The sequence below is a fragment of the Mus caroli genome, unplaced genomic scaffold, assembly GCF_978045245.1.
Source record: "Mus caroli unplaced genomic scaffold, Mus_caroli_1 scaffold_1, whole genome shotgun sequence".
Lineage (NCBI taxonomy): Eukaryota > Metazoa > Chordata > Mammalia > Rodentia > Muridae > Mus > Mus caroli.
Window position 1 is genome coordinate 66,001,093 of NW_028227256.1, and position 24,115 is coordinate 66,025,207.

A 24,115-nucleotide genomic window follows, 5' to 3' on the forward strand; every position below is an offset into this window, starting at 1 on the left:
TTGTGGTTCATCCACATAGAGATATCCAGCAGGCAGAGGGAATCAGGAAGGGGTAGAGCCTGGTAGATGAGTGAGGTCAGTCTTTTACAGGGGTCAGGGGCTCCAGGAACTAAAACAAAAGGATAGCAAGGATAACAAGTTCCGGAGCCAGAGAGATGTGGTAAAGGATGTTTATGGCCTTCTTACTTGGGCAGTTCTGCTCACATGTCTAGACCCATATACAGACATACAAGCATACACATAATTTAAAAATAAAAATATGTATCTTTAAGAGGATTAAGAAATGAGAAGATTGGTTTTTAAAAGTATTGACTTCATTGCTTACCTCTTTAAGGGTACATGCAAAACCAAAGATTTAAGCCTGACTACAACTGATCCTTGTTAAATAGGTCACTGTAATATTGCCCCAGCAGAATGGAGAGCTGGCTCATCAGTTAAGATCACTCACTGATACTGTAGAAGACCTGGGTTTGACTCCCAGCAACCACATGGGGACTCACAGTTGCCTGTAATTCTAGTTCCAGGGCATGTGATGCCCTCTTCTGACTTCCAGGGTATCTTGCACACCTGTAGCACATATACAAGCACTGAAGTATAAATATATACAAACAAAATGAATATTTTAAACAATAGAATATTGTCTCTTCTAGAACTACCCTATTTATCTGTTTCCATACTATGGAGGAGGGTTACTATCACCTATCTTGTAGGTTTTCAGAAAACACTGCATACATCAAAGGACCAACTAAGCCACACAGCACTAGACACATCAAAATGGATACAGTGTGTCCATAACACGGAAGTGTGTGAATCAGAAAGACCAAGGCAGACACTAGTGTATCCCAGAAATGCAGTTTCCTTACAATCTAAGAGAATTTTAAAAGAACAGGCACAGAAGGCAAGAAAAGTAAACCATTCTTTTTAGTGTGCATCTTTCAACACAGATCGCAAAGTAGTAACAAAAGAAACAGAAATGCCAAAGGTCATGAAGTAAACATTTCTTATGGGTGACTAATGGAAAGGCTGGCATATTTATAGTTGAGTACTACATATGCACCTTTTTTGGCAATTTCTCAACACTTCACAATCTATTCACAACTGCAGACCAAGGCTTGACACTCCCTGATAGGCCTAGCTATAATATCACCAAAAATGTGTATTTATACTATCCTATTTGGTTGCATCCTGTCTTATTTGCTTTTGTTCTGTACTTTTAGGATGAGAGCAATCTATTGGGATTGTATATTGAATCAGAAATGTAAAGGTTTCCTATAGGAAAAAAATATGATTATTTTGATATTTGAGCCAAAACAAGCTCTTGCAAACCATTTAAGGTTTTATCATCAAGATAGAACAGGTTGGATAAGTGAAAAGCGAAGGTGGCCAGAATCACAGCCATAGCCAATGGAGACATGGAATCTGGGCTTGAGACTGGGAAAGGGCAACTGGGCACCATGTGCTTGTGATGAGTCATGAGACTTAGTGCAGAAAGGGCTTTCAGAAGTCATGGACTAATCCCTTCCCCAACAGTACTGTGCATCTGTTCCTCAGCTGCCTCATCGCTCCTTACCCTTATAGAAGTGGCTGGATCATAGCTTACCACCCCACACCCTAAGCAACTCGCTACCTCCTGGGGCAGGATTCCAGCTCTGAGAAGCCTGAGGAGAAAGTCCTTGTTGGTGTCTGAATGAAATCTGATGCCTTGGAGTTTCAGACAGCTGTTAGTGTTTCTGTTCTCCAAGGCTACAGAGAACAGTGCTAATCCCTCTTATACATAACAGCCATCCAAATACTAAAGCCCGTTATCGGTTCTCCTTCTCAAGCAGAATCATCTCCATGTTGGCATGCTCTTACGTCTTTATTTATTCTTCATAAACATGGCACATCATCCTTCTGTGATAACAAAAAGTATGTTTTTTAAAAAGTACACATCTAAACCCATTAGCAAAAAGTATCAAAGCGAAGCTGATCCCACCATTTTCATAATGTCATAATTATGCATTCATCATCTAATGGTTTGATTCTATTTTTAATTTTTCAAGACCATATTTTAATTGTTTTCTTTCTTCTTATGTGTCATACATGAAGATTAGGTGTTATGCCCAAAAGCAGCAGTTCCAATATTCATGCACATACCTGTGACAGCTAAGTGTATTAAAGATTAATGAGGAGGAGGCAGTGTGGTTATTACCCTCCATGATTATCACCACTAATTCAACCTGTTGTGATTGCTAAATAGCCAAATTCTAGACCCAAAAGACCTACCAGCACCCCTCATCAGCATCTGTTTTCAGAGTCTTTTGTTTAGCCTCACTCGTGTAACTAATATGTGGGCCAAAAAGAACCTGACTAAGTCATTTGCTTTTTCACTTCCTGTCATGAAAACACCCATGCATATGTTTAACTCATACACACGCATTCCTCAAACTGGGCAGTGATGAATTGTAGCAAGCTTTACTCAAAAGTATTTCTATTTCTATTATTTTAAAGCTTATTGGAAGCCAGGCGTGGTGGCGTACGCCTTTAATCCCAGCACTTGGGAGGCAGAGGCAGGCAGATTTCTGAGTTCGAGGCCAGCCTGGTCTACAAAGTGAGTTCCAGGACAGCCAGAGCTATACAGAGAAACCCTGTCTCGAAAAAAAAACCAAAAAAAAAAAAAAAAAAAAAAAAGCTTATTGGAGGGAGAGGCTTCATAGCAAGCATGAGGTCCAAGATTTAGATGCTAAAATCCTATCTGAAAGACTGGCAGACACTGATCCCATAATGCAGGAAGCATACGGATTTCCCCAGGTTGAGATAACTAGGTAAACTAGTTGGAATTGGCAAGCTCTATGTTCAGTCCCATCCTGATCTATAAAGCAACAAACCATTTAGGAAGACATCCAATGTCAACTTTGGACCTCCACGGATGCACACACATGTATTCACACAGGTGTGAGCACACAGACAGACACAACATACCCATACCTATTATCAAAAAATGTTATTTTATTCAGGGTAATATTGAGGACATTCAGCCACCAATAACAGAGGTGTACAAGAGAGAATCACAGTACATGCCAGAGAACTATAGAAGCCCACTAGAGTGACAGCTGTGAACTCTGTAGCTTTGTATCTAGATAAATTTGAGAAAAGGGTTTCTGAGAAAGAAACTGGAACATTCTGTCAAGCAAGAATGCACTTGGCTACACTGAGAATAAAATCTTAAGACATATATGTGGGGGTAATGGGAAATATTTTGTCCAGCACATCCTATGCAAGGGTTCATGGAACTTTTTTTAAATAGGTCAAAGTTTCCTAAGTCCTAGAACTAAGAAATAAACAATAAAGTGATTTCTTCATATATTTCATTAGGAAGCATGTGTAAGCCTTTGATCTTGACACAGGATAAAGTGAAAACTGTCTTCCAGTTTCAAGCCTTCATGTGCTCTATCAGCACATGCACAATTACTACAGACTGTAATCAAGAGAGAAGCCGTTTGGAAAAAAATTAACCTTGAAATAACCACTTGCAATATGATGAGATGCACAATTCATGAAGATGAGAATTATTTTCTATTGTGAGCTTGATTATGGAGAATATAGTCTTTAGTCAGGACCAAGGTCTAGCAGACATAGAAGTACTACTACATGGGGTTGATGCCTTTTAGGTATTGTTCTTTTAGGAATGAATCTTGTGATATCTCCAAGTGTGAATATTGTCTTTTCCTATCTTTTTTTGCGGGAATCACATTCCTTCAAGTGTCATATATAACAAAGTGATAATTGTTACATGTGTTTATAACCTATAAACAATAAAATTATTTCTTTATGTGGCAATAGCATGGATTCATTAAACTATGTTAAGAAGGATAGAGTTACATGAGAATATTTACATGACCCATTTTATCATTGTTATATGTATTTATATACTTTCTGTGTCAGAATTTTATCTGCGATTTTTCTTTATTTAGAAATTTCACCAAAATTTATCTATTTGGATAATAAAACTATTTCATAATACCCAAGGCTCTCATATGGCTCCAATATGGCTGTGCCATATTGGCTTGAGAAGCAGATAGGTCACTAGTTTACAAATAAATTTGAATCAACTCGGGGGTGCAAATCACAACATGATCAAAAAATAATGGGGTTTCAGACTCAAGCTGCAAAGAACCATTCAGTACACACGAAGCCCCGTGTGCAGCCTCGAAACAAAGATTATTTCAGAGATTTCGACATATTTTCATTGTTGGCAGGCTTGGAGCAATTGAAACATTTTTGTTTTATTTTTCTCTTCTTTCCCATTAATAAATTAACCTTCACGATATTCATATTGCAAATGAGAAATATAGAACTTAGAAATTTATTTTTATGTAACCTACAAATATTGAGCAAAAGCTGTTAAACTGGGAGAGATGATCCTAATATGGACCTTTCTTGGAGTGATGGGGCCAGTTTGTAAAAGTATAAGAGCATGTATCAGATCTAAATTAGCTAAACAAAATTAGATGCATACCATTCTCTAGGTCTTATCTCTTTCTCTGGCTTACAGTGCGCTAATTCTGGCCACAAGCAATAGGGTAAGCTCTGTAGAAATAATGAATGCCCCTTTCACCAACACTTGTGTGAGATGTTTTGTCTATTTTGATTTATCTCAAAGTCTCTTTTCTATATACTTTCAATTTTCATCCTGTACTTAAAAGAAAGAGAATAACAAGGCCAGTAAAGAATTACATCTGAATACTAATCACTTCCGTTCCCATTAATTCTAAGCACATCTTTAGAGGTTTTGATACATCTCCAGGGACTGTGGGCTGCTAAATTTGAAGTTAACAACTGGGAAATATTAACTATTTAGCTGATGTATTTTACATACTAAGCATATGACTTTAGCACTAGTGCCTTTATTGTTTCTCACAGGCACCAATACATTAGTTAAAAATACCACAAAAGGCCTGTGGCCCCGGACTGCTGCTTTTAATTTAGATGCATTGTTTCATCCATTGCTAGTAATAATGGCAATGGTGGCTCAAGGTGTCACATTTAGCTTATTCAGAGGGTAGAAGTCAAAGATGGAATTTTATCCATGCTAAACAATGCGATTAAAAAAACGCAGTGAGTTGTATTTTAAGGATCAGGACCTTAATAATATAGCTGTCATCTACTAAAATTGGCTGTGGTTCAGTTCCATTATACCATGTTCTAGAGTTACCCATGACAAAATTTGCATGACCCATTTTAAAACATGTCCTATATCGTACAGTGTTCAGAAGCAGGTTAACAACATTCTTACCTAACATACAAATTCGGCTTTTGAGCTTTCCCACAACCTATGTGTCCTGTGGCCCTGGGTCCCACTAGCATTGTATTTTTATTACTTTTTCCTTCTTTTTTTTTAAGGAAAGCATACAAAGTTGGGTTTCAAGATATTGCTATACTCCTGCTTTGTTTTCAGTTTTGTTTTTCAAGAAAATAAAACATATGGGAAGGCTCTCTTAACAGAGGCTGTGCAAAAAAAAAAAAAAAAGAACAAAAATGAACCCAAACAGTGGCAAATATAGACTGCAATTCAGACATAGTTCTTCATATAGTTGTAGGGGAAGTGGAAAGAGTTGCAGAATTGAAAGGAAAAAGGGATCTGTAAGGCCAAGGATCTCTTCCTTCTGCTGAGGGCTGATAGGTAGAGAGGCTATGGCTTTGTGAAGCTTCACTCCCTTTGCTACTATAGGAAGGCATGAGTGGTTCTCACATCCAAAGAAAGCCTCCTGGCCCTCGAGATATACTCACCATAGTAAAAGACCAACCAGGCTCCCAACTCCTAAAGGCTTCTTTAGAGGGTACAGTCGTGGACCCCGGTAGCCTAGAAAGGCTGGCAGTTCCCTACAGAAAGGTAACTTGCAGGAGTAGGAGGAAGATTTAGATAGATATTTTCCCTGGTGGGATTCTGCACTAAAAATGCTACAAGCCCATCAGCCATTTGCAGAATACAAGTCAGTTATCTAAAAGAGCATCCAGGAGAACCCCCATCATCTCCCTATTCAGTTTCCCTGCTAGTGCTTTCTTTAAAGAGCCCTTCAAAATGGTGAGCATATGTCTAGTTGTCTATTTTAGGATCCTGAGACACCTTAGCTATTACAAAGTTATATTATCACATCTATCTAGAAATAGAAAATGTTACATTCTGTCTCTAATTCGTTTTTCATGAAGCTCTTATTGGATTAGAATTTCCCTGAAAGCAAATATTCCTCCCCAAAATTTCCAAGATCACCGGATGACATACTCCATACTGCGCTTTATGGCTGTCAACTGTCCCTTGTTGGGAAAAGTCTGTTGCCTTAAACTTCTACTATCTGCTCCTTTGATTCTTTTATGACACAATTTACTTTTGATCATGTGTATATGTGTAGATCTGTGTGAGTGTGCACCACATGTGTGCTGGTCAGAACTTGCCCTAAGAGGCCAGAGGCATCAGACCCACTGAGTTGCAGTTACAGGTGGTTGTTAGCCATCTGACTTGCATGCTAGGTATCTTAGTGTTTAACTGCTGTGAAAAGACACCATGACCAAGGCAAGTCTTATACAGACAATATTTAATTGGGGCTGGCTTACAGGTTCAGAGGTTCTTTCCTTTCTCATCGAGGAGGGAGCAGGGCAAAATGGATGAAGGCATGATGCAGGCAGAGCTGAGAGATCTACATCTTCATTTGAACGCGGCTAGTGGAGGACTGACTTCCAAGCAGCTAAGATGAGGGTCTTCAAGCCCTCACCCACAGTGACACACCTACTCCAATAAGGCCATACCTACTCCAACAAGGCTACACCTCTTAATAGTACCACTCCCTGGGCCTAGCATATACACAGCATCATACTAGGCATCAAACTTTGGTCCTATGTAAGGGTGATTCATTCTTCTAATCACTATACTAGCTCTTCAACCGCTGCTCCCTAGTTTTTAATATGGTCCCAACCTTCAGAGGGGACATTGCTAGTGGTTGGTAAATCCCTAGTGCTTAAACAGATTAAAACTTTAAAGCAAGTGATGAAGACACAGCAGGAATGTAATTACCATTTAACCTAAAAATAGTGGATTAAAAAAAAAAACAGATACGTGTGTTTAAGGATAATATTCACATTTTTTCAACTTGCCAAAAATAAAATGAACAGAAATACTTGGTATCGTATTATGAACAAACTCTAAAAATGGGCAAGGGTTTCAAATTATCCAGACTTGGAAAGACTCCATTTGAAGAAATAGCTTCCGACACACACGAAGGCAACCAAAGAAACATGCTGGGTAAACACAGCTAATATCTATTATTAAGAAATCTGTATTTATGTTTTAGAACAGCTTGCACTGTGCACTATATGATTTAATTACAAATAAAAACCATGTATGGGTGAACTTAAAATTATTCGGGCAAGTGTATATTGTTCTTTAGTTTATAAAATTCTTTAACTGCTTACTATGTCTTTGGTTCATATGAGTCAGGAGATAGAAAGTTGCCTCCAAAAAAGCAAAAAAACGCATGCTAGATGAAACAGGTGATGTTGATAAGGTTCAAGGGTTATGCTAATCACCCGAAGGGAGAAATAAGGTATAGATGCAATTCAAAGTGAACTTAAAATATTCAAAATATTTTTTGTATATAAGGCATCAAATAAGCCATGAATTATAAGAAAGGGAGTCAACAGTGGTAAAGGCAATAAACTAGTCCTGGTATGGAACACTGGGTAAGGTAGCCTGGCTTTTTACATCTTAAGAAACTCTAAGCCATAGTTGAAAATAAAATGGGAGACAATTTAAGCAGCCTTTGAACCTCACAATGAGATATGGAAAATATTTCATAATTAAAACTAAGATAATTGGTGTACTTTATCAGGATGTTCATCCAGCCACAGTAGGAAGGTCTTAGAGGTAGGCAGACCAGTAAAGAGAACATTGTGGTACCATTTCTAAGGATTTTATCTTTGAAAAAAATTTAAGGACAGATTTTAATAAAACTTACTGTCAATTTTTCTTAGAGCAAACTGGTGTAATTGATATCACTATAGATAAAATGACTTGCCAAGGAACTCCTAAAAATGAAAGTGATTGCATGTATCTGGAAGAAATATTCTGTTCAGTTATTGTTGTTTTGATTGGTTCCCACAGAAAGAAACTAATACTAGCATATTCCGCAGGCCTACCGGGCGTAAGAGCAAATAAAGATCTTAGGAGAAGGAATGTACCTAGTCCATGACAGTTCCTGCTATCTATGACCAATATTAGGTAACCCCTGCCAGTAATAGGGGCTGATCTTGAAACTGAGAACTATACACATTGGTAGCCACACAGGACAGCATCACAGAACCTGAAGAAGCCACCGACAGTGTTTTCAGTCCTAATCATTCAGGAGACATCCAAGTGGAATGGAGAGTAGAAGACATCTCTCCTGAAAGCTGATTTATGATCACCACTTTCAATAAGGACTTACCACAGATAGTAATTAATACAGAAGTATATGGAAACAGAAAGGAGTAGAAGTCAAAAGAAGAATAAAGATTCAGCAAGTAAAACTGATTGTTGACATAGATGATGCTGGGGGATGTTAATTAGTGGTTATTTTTTTCTTTAAACATCTTTAAATTGAATTTCAAAACTGGCAATATGTTGTACCATATATGTACAGATGTATATAAGTATATACGTTTGTTCTCTATTCATTTAACTCCCAGAATTCAGGAACTGCATCTTGCATATTCTTAATGGTATGTAGCATGCTTCAGTAACCTTACAATATTGGAAATAACATGATTAAGAGTAATGATACTGAGATATCCTCATAGGAGATATTTAATGATGTTGCAAAGGAAGTCTCATGGTGTCTGTGTTAATCTTTTATAAACTGATGGGGAGGGGGTTCTATTTCCATTTCCCACTCCTAACAGGAAGTGACTCTTCCTGCCAGAACAAGTTTCAAATCTCCGGTCTGTCACTAGGGTGCACAAGATTATGCGCTCAAGAAAGCATACAAGCTTGAAGGAGCTCATCTATGTCAAGACAGAATTAAGGTGGGATCAACGGTGCTGCAAGTCACAAAGCCCAGAGGCAGTATCTTGCAGAAAAGCCAGAGACAGGCACTTGTACCATAGAAACAAATCCGTAAAGTCTCAATAGTGAAAGCTTTCCTGGTGTAGTTGTTCAAAGAATAAACGGCATAAGAAAACACAATTGCCTTGGAAATAAGAGCCTTAGATTCTATATAGGCCTGGATGAATGTGATAGATTTCCTTGGATTTGTTGGTTAAGGGAGTCTACTAACTTAGTGGTGAAGGAGATCTAAGCAGATATTGTTTACAATCCATTATATTTAAGTAAATACCTTGTTTATTATGGATTAGATAGTCTCATAAGGACTGCATAAGGTCTCATGAAAGAGATGCTTGAAAGCACCATTATATACAGATATTAATGCCCAGTGCTCCTGTGTGGATTATAAGATCTAGATTAGGCCTAGAAAATCAGGTATACATCCTCTTAGAGTTTTCCTGACAATGTACTATATTTTTTAATCATCACTCTATTGCATGAATTATATATGCAATCCAATATTATGACCTAGAAACAACAATGATAATGATGCTCATACGGTCTTTGTTTTGGAAAGAGCTCTATACAGTGTAGGTAAGAATGAAACTCTGTCTTGTGAATTTTGTTATTCTCTTTGACAAAACCTTTTATTTGTCCATTCAAGTGTCTACAAGTGTTTCGAGCACTTCTATGTATTTTTTTAGCAAATAATACTGGGAATAACACTCCGTTTGACTCTGCTTCTAAGTTCTTTACAAAAATGAGAAGACAAGACTAGATCAGTACCTTCTAAAGAGCATTAGATTTCTCTGAAGCCAGAATGGAGAAGAGAGACCAGCAGAGGGGAAAGAAGGAAACACCAAAGACCCTCAAAGTAGGATCCAAGAAGTCAGCTTTTCTCTTCAGCTTAAAAAAAAAAAAAAAAAGAAGAGCTGACTATAAAACAGGTCTTCCCACATGAGCTTACTCAGTAACAGAAGATCGACATTTAAAACCAATCTTAAAACAATTGATTCTTCTCCCTTGTATGCTTAATCATCATTTTCCAATGATATCATTAAAAACAGCCAAGATGTTAATAATTGAGGCATTAAATTTAGCACTAACAGCAGTATGCAAATAAACTGGGAGTCTAACACAACCTTTCTCAAAGGCTTATACCAGAAGCTCCACCTCTCACATTTATTTCAGTGCTTTATTCTTCAGTATTACTCAGTAACAGGGCTGTTGATGTGCTACCCACAGTGCAGGCTTCGCCATTCTTATTAAATTCTGTGTGAGTCTGCTCCCCCCTGGAGTTGTGCAAAATGATGGGCCTATCAGCAATCATTTATTTAAAAATAACTATGAGACAATTACTCCCTGTTCAAAAAACCTCTTTTGAATCAGCACCCCAAACCCCCACATATTTCAACATTGTAGTTTCTATCTCTCTCTCTAAATCTAGAAAGGACTTAAGTTTTGACACAAAACAAGAAGCTGACTTTAAAGCTTGTTGTTAAAGCTTCAAAAAATAAATGCTTAATAAAATATGTCAAAATATTGACAACTCAGAAAGATATGTGAACAATGAGATCTGAAGAGACCAGAAAGCAATTCCAAAAGGTATTATTTGAGAGAAAGTGTTTTCACAAGCAAGTGCTACTAAGTCAAGCACCTCCTTGTTCTTTTCAATGGGTGCTTTCCAGACACACACAGCTTGCTAGGGAGTTTATGTTCTGCTAACAAACATATGTACAAATGTTTTAACTGCATGTACAACTTGAATTTCATGTAGAAAAACAATTAACTGGTTACTAGAATATATCTCAGCATCACAGAAGGCTTTAAACTCATTGTTGTGGAAAACTGCTACATAGTAGAGAAATATACCGATTCTTGCATGCATTCCCTCTCCCAGTCAGGTAATCCAACTCACAAGGACATGGAATGAGACTCTGACATTAAGAGCCTAGAACTGTCCCTAGGATGTAGAAGTCCTGATTTAAACCTTATGGTTATGGTCTATGCTGCTCTTAATTGCAATAGAGGCAGGTAAAGTCCCCTTAAAATTATGCAAAAGAGGTACAGTTTCAAGAAACATTGAGCTACCATCTTTTTTTATTCAGAACAAATAAATAAATCAAACTGCTTTCTCATAATCTATAAACTCATTTTAATAACTCTACTAGTAATAGTGAAATTATTTTCTCTGACTACTCAATATTTATATTACACAAAATGGATATTAGAATAAAGGTACCAAGTTAGTTCCATATGGTGAAATGTTAATATAACAGACCATCTATATAATATGGGGGGGGGGAGCTGATATTATGATTGGCTTCTATCCTCTATAGCAAATTCAGCATCACTCTGTAAAGGATAACAGGATGGTCCTGACATTTTATTTGACATTTATTATACACTTGTAGATTTGAACATGTATTAACTAATTTTAACATAGCTATTAACATATCTACAAAAAAGTATCCCTCAGAGGCTTGAAATTAATCAGGTCAAATGCCAAGAAGTTTGGCTAGTATCAGAACATTCCTTCCGATCATTTGCTTCATTTGGGTTTTTGGTATTTATTCATGGGCATCCAACAACAGCAGAACACCAAAAAAAAAAAAAAAAAAAAAAATTATTGCTTTTTTGAAAACACAAACTAATTTTTATTGTAGAAATTGACCAGACATAGCACAAAAAGCAATGCAATATTGAAGATATGCTAATTTAGAACATTGTGTATAATGTACACTTTCCGTAGCCATTAATCTCAAGGTGGCTGTAATCAAGCTTCAGAGAATACTGAGAGCACCATTCCTCGCTGTCAGTAGCCTTTGTTACATGGCAGTCATCCACCTTTCCATGGTCAAGGGGAAGAAAGAAGGAGCACACAAGGAAAAGAGGTACTTCTCTGTAGGAAGATTTGGCCTTGGATTCTGGGCTTTTGAGATGCCCTACTGATCTGGGATCGATGCCGTTTTATTTTCTTTCAGGAATAAATCTGAGCAATGGAATGGCTTACGATTGTTCAGCCAACCAGCCATATCAGATTTATCAGAGAGAAAGAATGAAAACTGGCTTAGAGAACTCCTGCAGAGGCTGAGTGGCATGTTGCTGGGCAAGACACACACAAAATGAATACACTTAGTGGTGAAAGGGAAAAAATATATATTCACATGTGCCTAAACTCAATAAATAATACGTAAGGAATCCATAGTAATGGAAAGGGTGAATGTGTAAGACAGGTGATAAATAGCACTTCTATTTAAGAACCAAAGAGATGAAAGCTCATGAATACTAAATATTTGAATCCACTTTGAGGAGGAAATATGATTTTTCTATCAAGTGAATGCAAACTGTAAAAAATCAGCCAATGAAAACACTATGTTCAGGTTAGAATAAAAAAAATGCATAAATCTTGCAGCACATGAAAGCCTCAGTAAACATTCTGATGTAATTTCCTAATTAAGACACATTTCCAAAGAGTAAATTATATATATATATATATATATATATATATATACTGCTGTAAGTGCTTGATTTTCAAGAAATTTGACTTTTTTGTGCATGCATGATTAAAATAAAGGCAGTTGAGATGAAGAGAAAAACCAGGAATGAGGGCCGAAGCAGAGTTATTCCACTTCATCTCAACCATAGAAACTTGCCGTGTTTTCAAGTAATTTGAAGCTACCATGCGAGGTATTCATCTATTTTGAAGTATTCTGAATGAAAAACTATGTTCTTCTATAAACCTATCTTGTACAAATGCATGCTTTTCAAAATTGAAGGAACAAAAGGGGAGAGTGTACCCATGGTTGTGACAATTGCAAAGGCACTCTGAAAAAATAAAATGATTGATGCATTTTTTAAAAAAAAATCTATGTAATATTTTTCTCATTAAGTTTCATTGATAATATTTCTTAAATGTAGAATACCACTGAAAGATTGGGGGAGGGGAATAATAAGCCGTAAGTGTATAGACTATGTGTGCACTTTAAATAATAAGCAGGGGAACTAAGTAACTTGCACATGAGAAGAAAAATGACCTTGTCCACAACATATTAAGGCTTGGGAGGATGTCACTTCAACACAACTGAATATTTTTATTTCAGTACAAAAGCGATATTGATAAGTTCCACCACAGAAAGAAGGAAACATTGTAGAATTATTCCTCCAGGTGGAATTGCCATATAAAGACCTTTGACCAAAACATTTATAGATAACATTTATCACCGGTAATGAGACATAAATTCCTTGAAATTATTTTTAAATACTCAAAAGCTGACTATTTCCTCCTCCAGCAAAAGAACAACCAAGTTTTCTTCTGTACAATTTTCCCAAGAAACGTCTTGATGATCGTACAAGAGAATCACCCACTGTATGTTTTTATTCCGTTCACACACAGCAGTAAATAAGGTGCATTCCTTCTGCTTAAGAAATTAGCATTTCAAAAATCTGCCACTTTCCCCTGAACTCCAAGCGTGTCTAATAATGCGAAAAGCAGATTGTCTTCCCTCGTTTCCTTAATTTGTTTCATCTAAAAGCAATTCACTCAACATCTTGTCGCCCTCTGGCAGCCTAGTTTACTTATCCGCACTTAATTTCTCATTTGGACCAAAACAAACTCCTCCAAACTGCTGCTGACTGCTAACCGCGAGAGAGGAGACGCGCGCTATGTATTTACTTGGATAGACAGCCACACACATGCACAGCCGCAAACAGAGCCTCACTCTCACCAGACAGCGACTTGTTTTGATAATAGCACTACATTAAAACCAGCTGAACTTTCTCTGCCAGGTGTGGTGGAGGCGCCTGGAAAAAAAGAAGAAGAAGCCCCTGGGGGCACATTTTCCAATAGATCACCTAAGTATGCTTGTTGCAATTATACCGAGGATACACCCGAGAGCTTTTCTTTGTGCGGCCCTTTCATCTAGATCACTTTGTGTTTTGAACAAGTGAGGCTCTCTTTTGTGCCCCCAGAATTTCAAGTACAGAGTCACACACGAAACAACAATGGCACGCTAATCCTCCTGCTTCTAAATGGGCTCACTTGTGGGTCTGACAATTCGCCCAGGGAAAAGAGCAGAGGGAGCTAGGGCGCAGGCTGGTGTCCTCTGAGACGCAGAAGGGGACAGCTGCAGAACTAATTTGGATTACATTCCTTGCCTAAATTCTGAAAAGGGCTTTTAGGCATAGCCCCAACCGGGAGCTGCAGAGTTAATACCAAATTGCTGTGGACTTGAAGCGGGGATCCCCCAGCGGCCCAGGCCACGCCAGACAGCCCCCTGGTAGGGTGGCCTGATAGAAATTCCTCTCGGCTAAGCCTGCATGACAGTGGCAAGTGTTTTTGAATGGGTCAATGTGCATAATCAACCCATTGAGGGGAAAGGCAAAGGGCTCCGAGTCGGGGGCTAGAAAGGGATGTATCTAGGCGGCCGCCTGGAATCTCAAGTCCTTGCTGCTGCTCTGATTCCAGAGGTGGCTGGAGCGCAGGATCTGGTATGCAGGAAGAATTTCAGAGTCACTGGGAGTATGCAAACGGCCAGCACAAATGGCGCACATGTGCCATTCGAAGGTCATTTTGAACAGCTCAGAGATTGTAACTTGTTATTTACTAGACGAGGAGGAAGAGGCGGGAGCGGGGGCGGAGCGGGAAAACTAGCAAGCTGCGGCTTTCTCGGTGAGGTCAGAAGGACACCCTCTAGGGACCTAAAGCTCTCCCTGTCGCCACTCCTGAATGTTTTATCTTCTCAAGCTGACGCCCACGTTCCCGCCACCAGCCCGGGAAGGTTCCGGAAATCTCTCTGCCTTCTCCAAAAGCCCTCTTCTCTCCCCTCTGGGCCGGGTCAGACACACAGATTCTCCCTAGTCCTTTCGCGTCCCCTCCTCTCATCCCCGGGGAAACTCCCAAGAGTCAAAAAACTTTGAGCTCCTCTACATCGCAGCTGCTGTCATTGGCTCTGGCGGCCCCAGCACGCCAGCGACACTGTACTGCCTCTTTCCTGGTCAATTAGTCCTTTTTCTGTCCAAATACCTGGGGCTTGGGCGATCCGGCCAACAGTGGCGGCGCTCAGGACGCCGCCACCCGGCCCGCCTCGGGCTAAGTCAGCGCCACCCGCGGGCTCTGCAGCCCGGCAGGGCAGTAAACAGAAGTTTAGGCCAACCCCAAGTTGCACTACTGGAAGAACTCTTCCCAGAGCCAAGTCCAGCATGGGGAGGGAAGGCTGGGCTCTGGGCTCAGTATGCCAGGCTCTTTTATTGAGAGAGAGAGAGAGAGAGAGAGAGAGAGAGAGAGAGAGATCATTCTGGCTGGAGAGTCGCACCCCCAACACTCACACACACCCTCTTTCTCGCCCCAAGTCAATCGCAAGAGAGCCCAGAGATGCCAACTAAGAAGGCCCAGAGTCCCTGGCCCCCGGCCGAGGCGCGCACCCGGTGCGCTCCAGCTGCCCGGATAGGGCTGGGCGTCCGGTGTGACCCCGCAGGCTACTGGAGACTCGGGCCAGGGACTGTGCGCCAGCATGCTCAGGTGCCAAGCCTGGCTCCCCGGCCGCGCTCCGCCGCAGCCCTGCACCCCGGGGAAGGCCAGCCAGGCTCAGCTCAGGAACCTCCTGGCAGCCCGAAGAGGTGCAGCGATTCTCCCGTTTGGTTTGATTTCCCCCCACCCCTTTCCAGCTCAAGGAGGAGGGAACCTCCACTGACGGGCTCAGGTCTCCCACGCCCCGAACAACGGGCGCCACCAGAAGCGATCCCGCTTAGGCTCCCAGAAAACGCGCGAGAAAGAAAGAAGGGGGCTAAAGAGAGGGCGAGAGGGGGGACAATAATATAGAGGGAGGCAGGAAAGCGGAGTCATTTGTAGCATCAATTAAAAACACACGCACGCACACACAAAGGTAAGTTTGGGATGGAGCGAGGGACGACCCAAGGCAGAAGCCCTGTCCCTAGGGTCCCTGGAGCCGAAGGGTGACAGAGGGGCGAGGGAGAAGGGAACCACCGGAGGCGGTGGCGGGTTCAACAGCTGGAGTGCGACCGGGAACCGCGAGACCGCGACCCACCTGACTGAGAAGCGCTGGGCTGGACGCTCCCCGCTGCCACCAGAAGGCTCCCCCAGACCCAGAGTCCCGTCGCCAGCTTCATTTTTGGCAAGTCTCAGATCCCGCGCTGACAATTACATGTCCAAATACCATAGCCACTTGCGGGCACGCGGAGGAGATCTCCCCCCCCTCAGCCGGGAGCGCTTGGGGGGCTCAAGGGGGGCGGGCGCGGCGCGCTTGGTGCACGGGCTTCCCGGGGCCGGAGAGCCAGTCGGCGACGGTGGCGGCTTCCAGGACCTGTGGACCCGCGGACCCGGCAAGGGGCCGCGGAGGAGGGCGCGCGGGTGGGAGTGTGCGCGACTGTGCGGCTGGTGCTCCGAGCACAACGTACAGCTAGTTCCCGGAGTGATCCTCCGCTCGCTCGTTCCCTCCTCACTTTCTCGCTCGCTCGCTCGCTCGCTCTCCTCACTGGTTGGTCAACGATAAAAAGAAAGGGGGAATAAAGGCTTCCAAAAAAAGTTGATTGCAAAGAGGCGGCGGGGTTCCGGCCTCTCCCCCCAAAACCCGGCTATGTTCAGCTCTCTCTTCAGTCTCCTTGCACCTCCTGTCCAAATCTGGAGGGAAAAGGAGGGGGTGTTGTTTCTTTGCTTCTCCCCGATCCTGTCCCCCTTTTTTTCCACTGTCAGCTTTCCTCACACTTGTCCAGCCATTGCAGTAATTAAAGCTCCGAGCGTCATTTCCAACGCTCCGCGGTCTCCAGCCGCAGCCCCACAGAGAAATTAATAAGAGTCAGAAGAAAGATTTTTTTAAAAAGAAAAGAAAAGAAAAGAAAGAAAAAAAGAGGGGAGTGGGGGGTGGGAATCAAACAACCCTCCACGCAACCAGCCAGGCTTTCCTCCGCTGCGCAAGCCCCGCCCCTGCTCTGACCCATGTAGCCACGCCCTCCCCCTAAGGAGAAATCTTATTGGCTCAGACACTCCCCAAAATCCTCAGCCTCTAGAGTTGGAAAAACACCTGTCAGGCAGTGGGAGCAGCAGGGTCGTGGTAGGAGCTTGGGGAAGCAGGATCTGAAAAGCTCAGTGGAGACCACTGTCTGAAACGCTCCCGTTGGGGCTGCCCCAGCAGAGGCCCTGGACAGCTGTCCCGCTGAGTAGTCAGTCCACCAGAAGGAATGCTTGCTGAACGAATTTTTTGACACAAGAACAGGACATTTTCTTTATTGCTCCAAGGTGTCAGTCCATACACAGAACCTTCCCTGGAAATAGAAAGTTAACGTTGCTTTGGGAATAAAATATCTTTGTCCCTCGACATCACCCAGAATATTCCATACTTAGTACTTTAGAATGGATATTGTAGGTAGCTGGTAGCCTCGCAGGTAAGATGAAATCTTCCAATAGTTCTTTTTATTTTTCCAAATACGCCATCTCTCCTACCTTCCCAAGATGACATTGGGCCAAACTTAAAAATCCATATTTGTGAAACCACATTCTTTGTTTCTGAAATTATGCAAACTCTCTCTAGCCTGTGCTGTTCAGTCTGAAGGTGTTTAGGAGGTGAGATCTTAGCTGACCTTTGAGCCGTTAGAGCTACGCTATAGCAGGGCCAGCTTGAGGCCCTGCACTTGCCCTCTTTGCAGGGTGTGTGCTTCCAAGGTCATCAACCACTGTACGACTAAGTTTCTCTAAGTCTAAAATGCCCTGGAAAGGATTACTGTAGTCTGAGAGGCCACAGGTCTAAAACTGCTCTATGCTGGGGCCAGAACCTGTAGTGAGTCCAAGGATACTCCTTTGCTATATGTACAGCTATTCTATGAAGCATTTTCTATGCTTTCTTTCAAAGCAGTGACTAAATATATACAAAAAAGCAAGGGTGCTTTAAAACCAAACCTCCCTACTTCCTCGGTCACTATTGGAGTCCTTCCCCATCTCCCACATCTTTTGACTATGAACCCATCCCTTAAGAATTCCCAGGCAGCTGAAAACAGCAGTAACAGAAGCCTGAAGCTTGAAGCCTTTCCTTGACCCCAGTGTATAACAGGCCCACTGCAGGTCAAACAAACTGCGTGTGCTTTTTATCCAGAAGCAGCCCAGGACAGAGAAAAAACGAGTCCCCAGAGCCAGGCCTTAACTAGAATGGCACTGACTGCAGAGGCACATGCACCGGGTTTGGGAGTTATCTCTATTTTTGTCTTATCTCCTCTCCACACTCATTGCTTCCTTTCGTTTAACACAATCTCGGCCCAGTTTACCTGTCTTCCATCAGCTTATGATTACTTTCAGATACGTTTTCTCCAATAAAAGCTGCTCATTTTTACATCTGCCACCACAATAACAATTTCAGTGACAAAAACAAGCTCCTTCAAGGGGACTGGAGGGAGTTTCAGCTCCTACATTTTGTTGGAGTCCAGTTTCTGGTGACAGTTATTTTTGAAAAGGGAAGAAATTATAATAGCTAAATTATAACTCCCGTTATGAGAAAATGATTAGATGTGTAAATATCTCATGTTATTTTCTAGATGTGCCTATTATGAGGATTTCTTTGTCTTCATTTACCTTCAAGGGACTGAGAGTATAGTACCTGGCATGCATGAAACCCTTAGTTCAAGTCTTAGTACTCAAAAATAATAACTCCTATCCTGCCATTGCTGCAGATCTTTATATATTGCTGCAGGACCTCTATATATGTTCTCACTTCACCTATATTTTCCAGACTAATTCTTAGCACAAGAGGACTTTTAGTCACAATCATAGATGTCACCATCTCCGTAGAGCTGATTTTCACCAATTACGTTGCCAGCGTACCTATAATTTGTATCTAAATCTCAGTTGGGTTTGTCTTGACCTATATTTTCCTGGTTCTTACTGAATCAAACAGTAATTGACCTGGCCATAGGTTGACATTTGACCAACAGCTTTCGAGCTTACAAACTGGACATAAAAGTTGTAACTTATAGAAGCATGCCATATTCAATAGGGACAAATCTTATATTTTAAAGCCTAGCTTAGATCATTTCAATTAGAAACAGACATGTATAGAGGAACATGGTATCCTGAGTGTGGCCATAAAGATTAAAACAGAATACAAAAGAATTATTATTTTATATGTCTGCTCTCATCAGCTTCCCATGTCTGCTGAATTAGCACATGGAGGAACAGGATCACAGAGAACATTTTCTACCTGGTATGGGAAGGACATGCTATCTGAATTGCCAGAGGCAAAAACAGATCTCTGCATTTCCCCACTTTGCAGTGTGGTGTTATAATAAAATCTTATCACTTGACTAAAATGTGTAGCTGAGACTTAAAACCAGGCCAGGGGTGAGGATGGGGTGGCGGGGGTGGTTGGGGAGAGACTAAGTAACTCATTATTTAGCCAACCACAAACAAGGAGCAGGAACGACCCGTTGAATACCTTCTCCCTTGATTCTTATGAATCTGGAAATCCGCTCACGTTACAACACTCTAGTGGTTCTAAGTTGGACAAGTCAAACACAGAAAAATGCATCAGTCACTGTTGATTAGATGAGAGACAGTCCTTTCCACCACGTTCCTTCCCTGGGATTTCTGTTCCTGGGAAAGAAAAAGTTCACATTCATTCTGTCCGTGCAACGAGAAAGAATGAAACTGCCATTTGAAAGGAACAAAAGTCCAGATGGGTCTGGAAAGGATTCAAGCTCTTTTTGTAGTGTTTTCATTGAGCTAGTTCAGTTTTCCCTTTGTTATCTGAAACCAGAACTGCATGGCATGAGAAAAGAACTGTGCAACTTGAACGAGGTGGTGCAGGTCCTCATTCTCCCTAAAGAAGATGTCTTCACATGGGCCAAGCTTCAGTTTTCTGGCCTATCTTCTTATCACTTCCCGGGAATGAATAGTCCCAATGCATACCATTATCCTCTGATACCTCCCCCATGTCCCTTTCACAGGTGACTCACTGCTCCTGGTTATAGAAGAACTTGCATATGGAATTAAAATCCCTTTATGTTTCTATTATGAAGAGTCACCACAAGAAGCTCAAATGTGGCAGGCTTGCTTCCCCACCTCAACTCCCTCAAATGGTGGGAGTATAAATAGATAACAAGATCATAAAGACACCAATTTCATTAATGGCATTAATGTGAGACATCCATTGATGAATTCTTAGTGATTGACTTATCAAGAGGGGGAACTTTGTTGAATGAAGTATGTCACTGGGAAGATGAGAGGAGATGGGTTATGCCTTTGAAAGCTTTTCTGCTCCTTAAGTCTTCTTCTGGTTTGGCTTCCCAACAGCTATTTTAAAGATAGAAAGAGAGGGAGGGAGGGAGGGAGAGAGGGAGGGAGGGAGGGAGAGGGAGAAAGAGAGAGAGAGAGAGAGAGGGAGAGGGAGAGAGGGGAGAGAGAGAGAGAGAGAGAGAGAGAGAGAGAGAGAGAGAGAGAGAGAGAGAGAGAGAGAGAGAGAGGGAGGGAACGAATGAATTTTCTAGTCAAATCTCTTGAGGATAAGCTCGATGATTCTTTACTAAGCTGGGCTATTATGTTCTATATGTCCACCAGAAAGACCAAGTAAACATTCAATAGTAGCTACTGATTAAAAGCAAAAAGAATGTGGATGTTTGTCTCTGTCCCTTTCCATATCTAAATGTTTAAAAGTGAGTTAACCGTTGAGGATATTCATTGAGGATACGATCGCATTTCTTACATTCCTGTTCTCTCTCTATTTTTTTAAAACTCTATAAAGAGTTTAATCATATTACATTTAATTCACAGAATTCTCAAAAGAAAAATGGTATTTGTCATACACCCCAAATGGATGCTATTCTGAGTACAGTCTCAGAAAGCTCTTAGAATTTTTCTTGAACTCCCACTAAACAGCCCGCTAAAGCAATCATTTAGGAACCACATATTTTCATCTTCTCTATACGGATGGGTAAACCTTCAAAGACTCAGCAAAAAGGTTCTGAGAGTTCAGAAAGGCTCATAAATTTGAGTCCTCTTCTTTCAATATTGCAAATCTTTCTCTTCCTTGCCTGCTCAATCACCTCCCAGTCTCCCAGTCTCCCTGCCTCATCTCCTGTCCTGCAGCTCCCCAAACCTTCCCCTACTTCTACTAAATCTGCCTGTTTTCTAAAGCATCATGAGGTCCAAGATTATCTACCAGCTCTCTTTCTTCCTATCTTCAAGTGACACCCAATTCTCTATTTCTTGGGATTTGCATCTCAGAAAATATTCATTTTCTAAGAGTTTAATACTCTGTTTACCAGTGGGATGGTAAGAAGAGTCACAGAGACTACTGAAACTCACAACCTAGTTTAACATGGAAGAACTACAGGTTAAGACCTGCATTGATCATATTTGTTGATGTGGAAGAAAGCACTCACTCAGAAAAGGATACCAGGTGGCCTTTATGTGTTTCCTTCCAAAAGGAGGTTGATAATGTATATTAATAGCTTGACAAAAGCTTTTGCTGTTGATCTGCCATAAAAGAGATAAACACTAGTTAGGTTATCTGTAATATATTAGAGCACACTTTAAAAATTACAGCTATGAATATACTTAGTCAACATTCATCTTTGAGTGCCATTGCTGGCATAAAATAAAATAAAATAAAATAATAACTTAAGAACAGAATGCATTTTTAATAACTGGTCTTGGAAACTTGAATGTATGTATACGAAAACATGAAAGTGGACCTACAATCAACTCAAAATATAAATGGAGAGACGAAGCCACTAGAACACATCTGGAGAATATTTCAGGACATCAGTGTGAGCCAACAATAAAAAGACGAGTTGATTTATCTCAAACTAAAATCTTTCTGCTCAGCTAAAGAAAGAACCAGGCGGGTGGGGAGGAGAGGACCCGACCAATGGGAGAAGATGCTTGTAAACTCTCTATAGGACAAGTAACTAAAGTGCACAAGATATGAGGTAACCAGGTTTATATCCACTAATGATATTAGCAATAGTAATAGCCATGGTCATTTTAAAATATGGGTAAATGATTTTAATGAAGACTTCTGAAAAAAATATAATGGCTAAATATGTATAGGAAGATACTTCATAACAGATTTGATGCCCCAGGAAACGGGGATGCTGGGGGCTGGTATGGTGGGAGTGAGGGGTGGGGTTGCTTGGTGGGTTAGGGAGCACCCTATCAGAGGCAAAGGGGAGGGGAGATGGGGTGAAGAACTCTGGGAGAGGGTCGACATTTGCAATGTAATAAAGTATTAATTTAATAAATTAAAAAATGAATTAAAACAAGATACTTAATAACACTAATCACGATACAGCTATGTATCAAAACCACAGTGGTTAGCACCTTAACCCTCTTTAATATCAGTTACATTAGCTATAATAGGTATTATTTTAAAAGGAAAATTAAGAGAAAAATGAATACAACAAAGTAAATCCAACATATTGAAGGGCAAAAGCAAAGGAGAAAGGCAGGGCCTTAAATACCTCTGGTATGGATGTAAATTAATTCAGCCACTGTATAAAGTAATATAATTCTTAATACAAATAAATGATAAATGTTTGCAGCAGTAAATATGCTATCATGATTTGATCTCTCTTTTTTTTTACAAAATATAAAGAAATATTACACAGAATCCCCCAAATATGTAAAATGATATAACTTTTTTATAATTACAGATAGAATAGACACTTGAACAACAGGCTACTCTATCAACAAAATCTCTCAGAGTGGTACAAAATATCTTACCAGTTTTTAGAACTAAATTCTGGGGGAAAATAGTGCAACTTAATTTTATTTTATTAATAGAAACAAAGTAAGACAAATAAGTCTGATATGAGAACATCTACACTTGTGAAAGTAATTTTAAGGAAAATACTAAAGCCATATTAACTCAGGGAAACACTTTTGTTCTACCTACTTATACTTAAGATAACTTAGCTAAATAAGTTTTAAACTGCGTTTTTAACTATACAGTCTACTTTAAAACATTTTATTGATGTGTTTATGTTAAGAACATGGTTGTATTTAAATATTTGCACTTAATACTTGTTTAGTTAAATGCTTGCTCCATCATTTAATAGTCTTTAACATCATGAATTATACTAATCATTTTTTACCTTTCATAATCAAGCTAATATGCATTGAAAACAAAGTCAATTAGGGCTAGAGGTGGCTCAGTGTGAAAACCAGGGTTTAGCTCTCCGGAACCATTAAGTGTTGGGCATGAGTGACCTCCTGCCTGTAATCAGAGCACAGTGGAACCCTGAGACAAGCTGACTTGGTAGATTGGCCAAAGAACAACGGGGGTCTGTGTTTAAGTGTCATCTCTGTATAAGGAGGGAAGGGGACAAGGAAAATTGTCAAAGTCAGACCTAGACCTCACCATATAAATGCACCCACATAGACATGTGCACCCACAAATAGCAGTTCATGCATACACACATGCACATATACCATACACACATACACATGGAAAAATAATTTTTAAAATATATTTGTTAGTTAGTGCCCTGTATACATTGTTGAATTAAGGTGTCTTCCCTTGCATTTCTTTATAATAGCTTCTTAAAGCATAGAAACTTCCATTTAAAAAGTGTGTGCTTTTTAATGTATATTTTAAAGAATAGTCAATTAACAGGTATTATCACAACACAAAGTGCTAACATTTATTTTAGATAAGACATGCTTGCTGCCACCAAGTGCTTTCTATGCAGTTATTTTGGCTAACATTGATAAAGAAAGAAAAATGTTCTTTGTCTAATCAAATAGTGGAAGAAAATAAAAACAATTGTGATAATTTATTGTTGTCTATTAGACTGGGAAAGCACAAGTGGTCTGCTTCGTTCAGCTTAATGTGGCTTTGCTAAATGAATACTTTTAGACAAATGAAATGGCCACTTGTCAGCTTGCATTTACTTATCAGTCCATTCCGGGACTCATGGCCACACTGGAGCACATACCATGCAGTGTTCCTTTGCAGAATATTGCTCTTGGTGATGTCAGCTGGCTCTTCTGCAACATAAATCTTGCAAAACAATGTTTTAAAAAGTATGAATAGCTAATAATATTTTTTGTATTCAAAAGGT

The 24,115-nt window shown here is 40.4% G+C and overlaps 1 protein-coding gene across 4 annotated transcripts in view; it reads right to left on the reverse strand.

The window, feature by feature from the left end:
• Nucleotides 1-16,962, reverse strand: part of Erbb4 (erb-b2 receptor tyrosine kinase 4) — a 1,038,774-nt gene extending 1,021,812 nt beyond the window's left edge. For all 4 annotated transcript variants that reach the window (XM_021186126.3, XM_021185960.3, XM_021186207.3 and 1 more), the window contains exon 1: nucleotides 16,099-16,962. In XM_021186126.3, the coding sequence (XP_021041785.1) occupies nucleotides 16,099-16,180 (82 nt within the window). In that variant the 5' untranslated portion in view covers nucleotides 16,181-16,962. The remainder of the gene's footprint in view (nucleotides 1-16,098) is intronic.
• Nucleotides 16,963-24,115: the final 7,153 nt, after the last annotated feature.